The 12,609-nt window shown below is 38.7% G+C and overlaps 1 protein-coding gene across 3 annotated transcripts in view; it reads left to right on the top strand.

Moving 5' to 3' along the window:
• Positions 1–12,609, top strand: part of NSUN7 (NOP2/Sun RNA methyltransferase family member 7) — a 24,938-nt gene continuing 12,329 nt past the window's right edge. Inside the window, exons 1-7 of one of the 3 annotated variants that reach the window (XM_005501370.3) lie at positions 1–228; positions 5,280–5,566; positions 5,758–6,117; positions 6,505–6,563; positions 9,113–9,243; positions 10,423–10,575; positions 11,827–12,010. In XM_005501370.3, coding sequence (XP_005501427.2) covers positions 5,805–6,117; positions 6,505–6,563; positions 9,113–9,243; positions 10,423–10,575; positions 11,827–12,010 — 840 coding nt within the window. In that variant the 5' untranslated portion in view covers positions 1–228; positions 5,280–5,566; positions 5,758–5,804. Of the gene's footprint in view, positions 229–5,279; positions 5,567–5,757; positions 6,118–6,504; positions 6,564–9,112; positions 9,244–10,422; positions 10,576–11,826; positions 12,011–12,609 lie in introns of those variants that run through there. The other 2 variants (XM_021286010.2, XM_021286009.2) reach the window with 2 other exon arrangements.

Raw genomic sequence — 12,609 nt, forward strand, 5'->3', positions numbered from 1 at the left:
CGCCGAACGGGCCCCGCTGGGCGGCCACGCAGGACCGAGCGGAGTCTCCTCACAGCTGAGTCTCCTCAGCGCCGCCACGGCCCGAACCAATGCCCCCGGCCCGGAGGGGGGCTGCTGGCGGGAGAGGCGGCCAGGCGGGGCAGCTGTGCAGGTGGACACCCCCGTCGCAGGAGAGGGGGTGGCGGCGTCCCTTGCTGAGCCCAACGGTCCGCAGCCTGGGCCTGGCAGGTGTGTGTGTGGCCGGGCCGGGGGAAGCCGCTTGCCGGCGGGAAAGGTTTCGCGGGACCGTGCGGGCCGCCGGCGGCGTGACTGGGGCGGCGTGGGTAACTCCAGCCCTGGCGCTGAGCTTCAGTGCTCGGGCTGACCCGACGCCGCCCATGGAAGCCCCTCAGGCCCGGCGGCAGCGTGGGGTGGCGGGGCCGCCTCACCCGCAGCGGCCGGCAGAAACCCTGTGAGGAAAAAGAGGAACCTTGGGTTACTGCTGAGGGGCAAGGGGTTAGCAGTCGTCCTGCCCACACCTGTATGGTTTTGGAGGCGTTGTTTTTTAAGGCCTTGCAGCCCAGTGTTTCGGGAAATGCTTTGTGTATTTACACAAATCAGTTTTTGGTTTTGTGGGGTTTCTTTTGTTTGTATTCTGTATGACTACTATGAGTTGACATTATATGAGTTGACTCATTATTTATGAGTTTCTCATCAATAAATTATTGATGAGTTTCTCATAAATAAAGCCGAGCGGTGGAATGGTCTCGTGGCTGCCTTTTCCTGACTTCCGCTGAGCTTACCTTCCCTCCAGCTTAGTTAACTGAAGCTGGAGGCAGCAGCAGCTTTGTGATCCATCTGAGCTCTGCTCAGGCAGTCTCAGCTGGCGTTAGAAAGCAGATGTGGCCACGTATACCTATAATATTAGTAAGAAAAAACCCAACAGTATGTGGCTGTCAAACATTTACTGTTGGTGTATGAGGAACCATGTCCCTGCTCAGAGAGCTGCTTTCCATCAATTCCAGTTGATGTGATTAGTACTAAGTGGCCAAGCTGTGTGCTCTGTGTGATACAACACAGATGCTGTGGGTTTGTTTATTGTTTACATCTTTTCATGAATTGTATAATGGTAGAGGCTACTGAAAAAGGTGATAACTGAAGAAACTGGAAGAACATGTATTGGTATATAAACAGAGGAATTAGTGACTTTGATAGGGGAGTGTGTGTGGAAATGCTTCACTATTCTGTGTAGTGAATAAATGTCATAACTCTGTTCACTTGAGTTCATTAAGTCAAAGCTAGAGCGATCCTTCAAGCTGAGTGTTTATGATACACTTTCACTTTTATGATAAACTTCTACTTTAAGTTACATATAAACTAGAAATGCATTTTTTGTTTGCAGTGCATATGGATTTATATTGTGTAGCACAAACTGTATTTTTCCAGTGGTGTTGATAATTGCAAAACCTGCAGTCTGTGGAGAGCTTCACTTGAAACTGAGAACATTAAAATAAGTGAATTCAGTTTTTCTTCAGTTCCATTGACAGGCATACTGGCTAAAAGGGTAGTGTGTCTGTGGTACTGGGAAGCAATGATTAAAGCTCTTTTACATATTTAAACATGCTGGTCTTGAGACAGTTCCATTTGGTGGACATGTGTGAGGGTACGTGACAGATACCTGATGTGTTGCTTTTTCCCAAATGCCTTAAAGAAGTAAGAAAAAGGTCACCTCAAGCACCTTGTTCCGGAGCTTGCTCAGAGCATGAGCATGATGTCTTTCTTCTGTTTCACCCACATTCTATACAGGTGCTCTTCCCCTGGCTTTCTTGTGGGCTTGATCCTAGATGTGTTGAATGCTTTGTATATAGAGCCTACCAGAGCAGCTGAGAGCTTCACGCAGTCTTTGGAAAAGAGATAGGGAAAAATGTTGTGAACTCCTCCAGGCCTCCTACCTTGCAGTGCCTGGCTGTAATGCAGTATAGCCTGATTTAGTTCCCGCTCTACTGTTTGAAACCTGCAGTCTTCTTTATTGGTATTGTTTGTGCTTGGATAACAGTAACTTGTGTTGTGAGAGTCTGTCAGCGTCCATAATATGGGTGTTTTCAGAAGAGAGATTTGTACGTCCCTTTGCACAGATAACAGACACAAGAAGCGTCCCCTTGTGTCTGTGCCTTGTGCTCCTGGTGCTGCTCGTTGAACTGTCGTGCCAGCGGCGAGTTGTGCTGATCACTGTCATCAGTTTAATGGACTATGACTTGGAAGCAGAAGTGTGGAGATACTTCCTTGCCTGTTTTCTGTGCTTTCACAACAAATACTGTCCTCAGATAGGTGCTTGCTGCTTGCAGCACATGCTCCAGGTGTCATGGAGAACAGTTGGCCAATAACTGTCAATTGAAGTTTAGTCACACGTGTCTTTAAGTTCTGATCAAGCTTAAGGAAAAGAATGTATAAGTGTCAAGGTTTAATGCAAGTTGGCAGACACTTCCTGTTATCCCCTCATTTCCCGCCACCCCTTCCTTTAAGTCGGAAAGATGATTGGAAAGATAAGAGGAAAGGAAGAGAGACTTAGACTTTAAGTTGGAGAGTTTTAAAGAGTTTTACTAATGCTACTAATAAATAGACACTATATATACAAAATATACAAAACCAATCTCGAATGCTCGATGTGGAGTTGGCGTCACTCCAGCAGCAGAGCTGGGTGTGCGGAGCTGGCGGCTCCAGCAGGTGCAGCTCAGGCCCCTGGAAGTCATGGGCGGGACTTCACAGCAAACTGCAAACTGGTTGCAGGGATGCAGGGCCTGAGGCCTGTAGGTCACAGGCAGACAGACAGGGTCCTCTCTAGATGCCGGCCATGGTTGAAGAGAGAGTGACCCTCATGATCACCCTCTTACATAGGGGTATGACGATTATGGGATGGAATACTTCCGTTGGTCAGTTCTAGTCACCTGTTCCATTCACCCCTCCTCAAACACACCCCTCTCACAACAGAATGTGGGAAAACTTATCAGTCTTTCTTGGCTGCCATAGTAATAAATCTAAACGTGAGCTTCTTCAGCATTCCGTTGGTCTCTTATCAGCACCAAGTACAGCATCCTAGGAAAAATATGCAGGCTAAAACTCAGGAAAGTACAGCCACCTAGAAGAACTTAGCTGAAAGAAAAATCACTAAAGAGAACCGGTCTTGTTTTTAACAAAACCAGGACAGGAAGTATATTGGACAGGACTTGGAAATTTTTGTGCAAGTTTCTGCTTGGTAGATGGGGCAGTTGTACCTCTAGTCAGCCAGGTCACTGAGAGTATGGACATATTTTTAACATTGAATCAGTGGGTAAGACTGTATGGAGAGATGCTGGATTTGTGTCCAAATCAGATTAGTTTAGTGTTTGTAGACTCACAAATATTTATTTTTATTATTATTTTTTTTAATCCTCATATTCTTTCTTTGCTTCTCTTCATGACCCTCTAACAAAACAACTTAATGTTTCATTTGAAGATTTTCTTAACAATGGAAAAAAATAATTCTGAACTTTGAAGGCCATTTTCTCTTTCAGGAGAATGATGACCTCCTTGGGACCTTGAGGCTTTTTTTCCCCTCAACTCAGTAATCTAAGATTCATCTCACTTCTTCCATAGGCAAAGGCAGAGTCTTTTCTCTAGTTCTTCTCGGCTGAGCTTTGTATTAATCAAGCTTGGTGTTCTCTACTTGGCACAGAGTTTAGTAATCCAAGCTGTGATTTACAGTGTTGCAGCTGTACAGTCTGCACACGGCAGAGCACTGTCATCTTTATTAAGATGAGATTTGTCTATTGGAAAGTGTATTCATCAAATCAACTTAATAGTGTGTGTCTTGCAGGTCAGCAAAAATGGCTTTGTCAAAGAAGTCACAAACAGCAACTGGGAACCCTACAAGTCTTGAAGGTCCTGACACCACAAACATTAATTCCCTTCCTACATATTCAGAAAAGGAGTATTTTATGTATAGTTGGTGAAGGGATTTGGGCTCCTCGTCCCTGTTATATGCTGTCCTCATTTCTATGAAGTCATACTGGTCTTCCAGTCAGCTTAGTATAAAACATCCTGAAAAGATTTTTGATTTTTTTTCCTTTCTAAGCACAAGAGTTTCAGTTTGATTTAGTTAATCTGGTACTTTGTTCTAGTGAAGAATATTGCTTTCTTTTTATAGCGCTTCTTGTTTTGTTTCTATATGGCTTCATAAAATAAATTTACATTTGTTCCATGGATCCATCGGTGCTGGATCTAACACTAAGATTGTCGGTACTTCACTCCCACTAGAAGAAGCTGTTTGTCTGAGGCCCAGGACCTTTGTAAAGAGACAGAAAAAGTTGCTGCTACAGACTTAGCAGCTTTCAGTTTTGGGGAGCAAATCCTGGGCAAGGAGATTGGGGAGAGTTTGAATGGGGGAATGCTGGCTCAGCATGGGGCACTACATGGCTGCTGGCTGGGCACAACAGCAGACGTTCCTTCCTTTCCCTGCCGGCCCTGTGCACTGCCATCTTCCTCTCCACTGTGTTCTGTGTGATGGGGACAGGAAAGGGGAGAGGAAAAAAGGATACTGAGCATGGATGTCTGACCTGCGGGGAAGAGGTGTGTAGTTTATCCTGAGGAACGTGGGGAGCACAGGGAAAAAGCTTGAGAATTGTTATATGGAACTAAATTATGTTTGGTCAGAGTATCACCTTTGTTGAATTTTTTAGACTGGCAAAAAGAACAACTTTGCTGTTCTCTGCTGTTAATCCTAAAATATCCAGAACTATTTGTCAGCACCAGATCCATGCCTAGCTGTCTGTGCTAAAGCTGCTGAATTCCTTACAGTTTTCTTGTATTATTCTTCCCCAGACAGGAAGACTAAGGTTTGGGGTTTTTTAAAAATCCTTCCCCCGTGACTAAATTTGTTTTAGCTTAGCCCTCTTCTGAACATTTGACCTGATTTCTAAGCCTCCAAGCATTGTCATAAATGCATGTTTTAGTAACCAGAACAAGTAAGCTAAATCCAAGCGGTGTGATTAATATTTTTGGTTTGTGGTTGGTTTTTTTTTTTTTTTTTTTTTTTTTTTTGTTTTGTTTTGTTTTGGGTTTTTTTAATAGCCCTATTCCACCTCTGGGGAAGGTAATTTTTATTTTATTGATTATATAATGTGCAGAAAATTAAAGAAATGCACATGGGCTTATGGAGAGTTGGATAATATATTCAGAATGGATTTCCTGCATTTAAAATTGTGCTGTTTAAGTAATACATTAAATATCTTAACACTTATGTGATCTTTATTATCCATTTTTAGGAACAGATAGTGCAGTTGAGTGGACAAGCATGTGGAATTCACTGCAACTCTCTTCAAGATGGTTCTTTGGAAGAGATGATGGCTGCTTTGAAATTTCTGTAGTGTCTTTTTGTTAAAGGACAATTCCTAGTAAGAGGTCCTATTCTGTCTGCAACAATAATGCTTCTTATTAGACACAGAGAATCAAATCTCTGCATATAGTCTGTTTAGAATCATCTGTTACAAAACAGAGGCCTCTTTGAAACAAGTAACTAGTCTTTGTATCTACATGAGTGAAAATAAAAAAGGTAAGAAAAATATTATAAATACTTCCCTATATGTGAGATGATAGAAGTATAGATGATAGAAGTATATACATATTTGAAGGACTGGATCCTAAAAAAGAAAATAAATTCTGTTGAAAATCTGAAAATGAAGGGGAAAGTGTATGCTAATGGAAGAAAATATCATTATTCAATACAAACTTTGTTTTTTGCAGAGGCTGCAGGATTGTAACTGGCATTTGCACAATCAGCAACTGGAAAAATGCCAGGTTTTAAAAGTAACCTGGTGTCTTTACATGAGGATGTTATAAATGATACTTCAGACTTAAATGAAATGAAAATTTCAGATGAAAAAGGATCTGTTGAAAAAAGAACAATGACTTTGATTGAGAAGAATGGCTATCATGACTCTGTATATATGAATGCAGCTAAGATTTTTCAAGGCATTCACACTGAAAAGAGTAAAGATAAAATATTGGTGCGGTATGGTGATGGCTCAGTAACTCCCATGGTCACTTTTAAAGATGAGTATTCCCAGCGTGTTTCTTATGGACTGGCTTTCAATGCTTTAAAGTGTAAGTACAAAACTTTTCCAAGAATTGCCAATAGAAGTGATGCAGCAGAGAAAATGTGTAAAAACGAAGTGTTCGGTTTCTGTCTGACAGAAGAGATCTGGGGAATTTTTTATTAAACTACAGGTTACTAGTAGAATACTCGTACCCCTCAAATATTTAAATATATCTAAGTGTTGTTTGCATTTTGTGAAATCAAACATTTAAACTCTATGCTTTTTCCTGTAAAGGAATTATGTAGAGTTGTAACTGTTTCTGATTGAATTTGCCCTTAATTTTAATGATATTTAAACTTTCAGCTTTTTCTTTAGTGATTTATAAGTTTTTCTTTTTTCTCCATAGAATCTTGTGGATTTCAGTGTAACTTGTCAGTATTTTCTTTTTCTGCAGATCAAGATCTTCTTGAAGAAATGTTGTTAGATAGTTGTGTTTACCCATGCCACTCAATAGTAAGTGAACATTTTTGTGGGGAAATAAATTGTGTACTTTCTGAGTGGATGTAATTAGAATATTTTTTGAGGATTCTGCAACATTATTCACAATGCTGTTTGTTGTTTTGAACAATACAGTAACCCGATACTGAAATATTGCTGTCCTTTTTAGTTAGTTGTCTAAAGCGTTGATCTCCGAGGTACTAGATATGTTGTTTGTGAGGCTGTTGTTGCACCTTGCTGCTGGGAATCAAAACCTTGGACGAAGGAAGGTAGGAGAGTGAACCGTGATGCTTACTGCAGTGTAATACTTTGCACAGTGCTGTTGTCCATGAGCCAGTCCATGTGTTTTCCTTCCCAGCTGTGTCCCCCTGTGAGTGGGGAAAAAAATTCCTGCTCCTTTCCTGTGCCTAGGAGTTGGAAAGCGTGGAGTGAACCCCGTCAGAGAAGAGAATGCATTGAACCCATGTTTCATTTCCTGGGCGAGTCGTTGTATACAAATATTGTGCTTGTACTGACAAAAATTGGTCCAGTTTACTCGCTCAATATGCTTTCCTGCTTTGATATGAGAAAAAAATCTAGATCAGGCAGAGTAATAAACTGTCTTCCAGTTTAGTCTTTGATGCCTTTGAAAATTCCAAGATTAACTGAACCAATGTTATTTGTGGAGATTGTTGTGAACAGGCAAATAATAGATTTTTGGCTTGTTTTTGTAAGGAAATAAGACCTACATGGTAACATTTTGTGTTTGATGCATGTCCCTAATAATGTGAGTTTTCTAGCTAATTTTGATCATATTAGGTTGGTGCAAAAGTAGTTGCAGTTTTTGCATTGTTGAAATTTGCTGTTTGATATTGGATACATTATTAAATGTGGTTATGTTATACATCCTTTTAATGCACTTTTCTGGCTAATTTTTTGCTTATTTCTTGCTGTAATATGACTTAATACTTGCTATTTATATTTGTTTTAGACTATGGAAATGTTGTTAAGGCAAAACAAAAAAATTAGAGCAATTTTATATTTGAGTTCAAAATGGGTTGTAAAGCAGTGGAGACAACTCCCAGCATCAACAACGCATTTGGCCCAGGGACTGCTAATGAACATACAGTAAGTTTCACAAAGGAGACCGGAGCCTTGAAGATGAGGAGTGTAGTGGCAGCCAGCAGACCAACTGAGAGCAACCAAAGCTGAGCCTCTGACAACTACATGAGAAGTTGCCAAAGAACTCGAATTCAACCATTCTGCGCTTGAAGCAAACTGGAAAGGTGAAAAAGCTCCATCAGTGGGTGCCTCAGGAGCTGACTGAAAATAAGAAGAAAATGTCGTTTTGAAGTGCGATGAAAAGCAGATTTTATATAATAGCTGGTGATGACCAGCTCAGTGGTTGGACTAAGAAGAACCTCCAAAGTACTTTCCAAAGCCAAACTTGCACCAAAAAAAGGACGCAGTCACTGTTTGATGGTCTGCTGCTGGTCTGATGCACTGCAGTTTTCTGAATCCCAGTGAAACGTGACATCTGAGGAGTGTGCTCAGCAAATCAATGAGATGCACTGAAAACTGCAACACCTGCAGCTGGCATTGGTCAAAAGAAAGGGTCCAATTCTTCTCCATGGCAATGTCTGACCACATGTTGCATAACCAACGCTTCAAAAGTTGAATGAATTGGGATATGAAGTTTCTCATCTGCCATATTCACTTGACCTCTTGCCAACCACCTAGCGCTTCTTCAAGCATCTCAACAACTTTTTACAGGGAAAACGCTTCCACAACCAGCAGGATGCGTAATATGCTTTCCAAGAGTTTGTCAAATCCCGAAGCATGGATTTTTATGCTACAGAGATAAACAAACTTATTTCTTGTTGGCAAAAATGTGTTGATTGTAGTGGTCTCTATTTTGATTGATAAAGATGTGTTTGTGCCTAATTATAATGATTTAAAATTCACTCTCTGAAACTGCAGTTACTTTTGAACCAACCTAATACTTGTGACAAGAATTTTTGAAGGCACAAGAACTGCAGGAATTTCATGAAAAGAGGTAGACAAGAGTAACTAAAGTGCTGTTAATTATTGTCCCTAAGAAAGAAATGCTCCCTGTTTTAGACATTTAGACATGGGTAGGGGGTTTTACATATGTCCCAATTGCAGAATAGTTATATACTGAGCTTATCAGTTTTTGTACACTGAAGAATCCCACAAAAGACATTGATAGACAAGAAGGTTTTGTTTGCTTAGCTGTTCAAGGAAATACTTTATGAGGAGAAAATAATGTAAAAGTTTAAATTCTGATAACATTAAAAGTTGTTAAGATATAGTATACTGTGTATAGAGAATGTTTTAAATTTTGATAAGCTAAATAACTTCAGTTGTGTATTTGAGTTTTTAGAAACGCTTTAGTGTTTTACTAACTGTCCATGAGGAATTACTTTAATATTCTTACAAATAAGTGTTTCATTGGAATTTTTAATGCCTCTTAATATGGGGGACTGGTGTTTGATACGGATCTTTTTGCAGAAGAAAGGCATGCCTTTTGTCAGTTTCTCTATCTAGTTCCTTTTCTGTTGCAGCCAGAAGAATTAACCAGTTTGCTTGTTGTGATGCTTTATGACCTACAAGACCGAAAGTTTCGACCACGCGGGGTTTTTGATGAAGAGGAACCTGTACCAGAAGTTCGGAAAATAGAGTGTTATTTATACAGGTGTATATGCTAAGAACTTATTTTGTTGGTATGTGTTGGCAGAAATACAGATTTGTATAACCAGTGCCTTTTTAAAATAATTGTCAATATTGGAGTTGTCTTTCAGCTTCAGATTTTGTGGGCTTTTTTTTATTTGTAGTGAGAACCTAGTCTGAAGGGAAACTTTCATATTCCTATAGTGAAGTAAAATATGACTAACAAGCCATCTTTATATTGTGGAATATTTTGCTAGAAAAAAGGCATTTTAATTTGGAGTCGTTGAAACTTTTTTCTTACAGTTTTATGAAAGAAATTAAATACTCAGTAAACATTCATGTTTATGAGTGTAAGAGAGTCAAGAGGCCATGGAATGGAATAATATCCATTTATTTAGCAATACTGCTATTATGGAACTTTGTGAAATATTGTTTATTTTAAGTAATTGGAACAAAAAATGTAAATTAAACATTTAAATAGTGTTCAAGTATTTATTTTTTCAGTCTTTTGATGAGCTCAACAGGCATTTGTTGAACAAAATTGTGTTGCTCCTGGATTTAGAATAACTCCAAAAGTTTGTGCATATTTTAAGTGCAAGGTATTCCTGGATGGCAGCAATTAATAAATGTTGACATCTAAAGTACCTCACTAGCAATTTTTATTTGCTTTCAGTTATCACCTATCAAGATTATGCATAAAGCTTGTGGGAAGAAAAGATGGAATATTTCCTCTGAGATTTTTACATAATAATAATCAAACTGACTCCTGGTTGTCATCATACTTACATTGTTTCTGTACACGTTTAGAAGTCAGCTTTTGTCAAATGCTCATTCTGCACATATATGTATTTTTATCTTCAAACATGCAAAAAAAGAGGGATTATTGTATTCCACAGATTCAGTTCCAAAACATTTGGTTTGTTTAGCTGTGAAAACTGATGTATTTCACAGTAATTTGTCATAATTCCAGTCTTTTGTGCATTTAAGTAAACCAGTATTAACTATGTACTACTACCTTGCATCTACCATTTTTGAGGGTAGAAAATGTCCTATAAGTGTGTATTTTCTGTAGCATCTTGCAAAATGAGGCCTTGCATTCAGTTTTGGTTTCTAAGCAAGATTGTGTTGTAGTAGAAGTCTTGCATGTTAACAGCTGCTGTAAGCATTTATAACTCTTAGTAAACTTGTGATTTTGTTTTTGTAGATTTAAGACCAAGTTGGCAGCTGCACTAGCAAGATGTCGCATCAAACATGATGCTCTTTCAATTGAAAACCTTCTGCCAGAAGCCATACGGGAGCAGCAACAAAGGACTTCTGCTTTACCTTTATATGTTTGGATAAACACATTTAAAATCAGGTAAGGTTTTTAAAGTATCATCTAATGTTGATGTTTTTACAGATGAAGTGATACAGTTTGCTACACACTTGTTTTAGAATTTTCAGATTATATTATTACCAGTAATTTAAGTTTCTTATAGTAAATTCTGCTTAATCCAGTGACGTTGCCTTATGTTTGTTTGTAGTTTTTAGGTATTGCACTAGTGGTATTAGTAAACTGGAACAACGTTCTGAAACAGTGTTTCTTACTATTCTGTTGCTTGTGTGGGTCTTTCACCAAATAAATGAGGAAATAAAGTTAGAAAAAAACTATATATGTGAGTATACAGTGACAAAAAATAAGGAAAGAGAAAAACCTCTTAAAAAGTGGGTGTATAACTGTAAGGCATAATGTTGGCAAAGGGTGTTAAGACAGATACAGTACTTAATACTGGTGTTTATTCTGTAAGGATAGTGTAAACTTGAAATAAAAATACAGTTTTAAAAATCCTTACATTTGGTTGGCTGGTGTTCCCAGTTCTGTGCTAACTGGTAACATGGACCATACCAGGTTCTCTTGCTAGACAGGTAGTCCATTTTATCATGTATTCAATAATTTTGTTTTTATAGTCTTGCCTTCGACCAGTGTTCTGTGCTTAGGTTATAGACTCTTGAAGATAGAGAAGGAGTCTTACTCTGGTTGTGATTTTGCAACGCTTAACTAAGACTGAGCTGAAAGCTGCTGCGTTGACCCAATGTTTAATGTACCAGATAAGTTTATGGTGCTGTCTGAAACTGCATTTCAACAAACAAGTCTTAGTGTATATACCTTTAAATCTTTATGATATTTAAATTGCACACCTCAGCATTTATGCCTTTATTACATCTACACAGGGATTATTTGAGGTATCAGCCATTAAATTCATTAGTAAGCTGAGCTAAATTGAAAGCAATTGAAAGAATGAAACTATTCTAGCAGTAAATGTGTCCCCTGAGCACATGTTTTGATGCTTTGAATCATCCTCTGGAGACAAATACCTCTTCCTTAATTTATTTTATCAGACTTACTAACTTAATTGTTTCAAACCAGAACTTATGCCTAAAATAGTTTGAATTCCCCTCCTGCGTCAGAGAGTATTGCTTATTTTTAAAAATATATATCTACATGTACACACACAGACATAGAGACACACACTTAAAAAAATGAAAGACAAAATTACATATAATCAGTGTGAACTGTATTACTTAAGTAACTATTGTATATTTAATGGCCAGAGTTGTATGTTGACAGCCTTGAAGATGTTTTTGGGGATTTGAAGAACAAGGGATTCACAAGAGTTCAATCTGTGTCAGACTTTGACTGTTACACGTACTGTATGGACCAACATTGCCCTGATGTATTGGTTTTTCCTTCCTCTGTTAAAGAAGAATTGCTTAATTTAGATCTTTTTGCAGATTGCAAACTCTTACTGCAGGTGAGTTGATGTCACCCTTGAATAATATGATCTGCAAACCAGAATAATGCTTTGCATTAGAATGAGGTCATGTATTGTGTGGACTGTCCTGTTTAATTGGTCAGGCAGCAACAAACTCTTATAAGGTTTTAGAGATTTTTAATAATTAGAAGGTTAGAAACTGTTTCACTGACTAAATTTAGCATGCAAATGTTAATGCTTATAATTGATAGTGACAATTAAGTTAGTAGTATGTTTTAAATTTTATATTTAAACTGTTGAAATAAACATGAAAAGTGGTCAAAGAGGCTGTCTCACATCTGAAAATATGAGGAAAGCTTCTATGTAACTCTACATGCACTTACCCCAGTTAGTAGATAATGGTATATTTGGATTATAATATTTCTCCCTCTTCAACTGCATATTTGTGATGGAATTATGACAGTTTTTTACGTTTTGTGCACTGTGGTTCCTAACTCTCCATAAGCTCCACTGATCTTTTTTCCTGACTTGCCATCATTAGCCTCTCCAGGAAAGACTGGCCAGTGGTTCCTGTTGTAGAGCGGTGGTTTGGAGTAACTGCAACAACACACAAGCACAAGTTATCTGAAGTGTCTGAT

The sequence above is a fragment of the Columba livia genome, chromosome 4, assembly GCF_036013475.1.
Source record: "Columba livia isolate bColLiv1 breed racing homer chromosome 4, bColLiv1.pat.W.v2, whole genome shotgun sequence".
NCBI lineage: Eukaryota > Metazoa > Chordata > Aves > Columbiformes > Columbidae > Columba > Columba livia.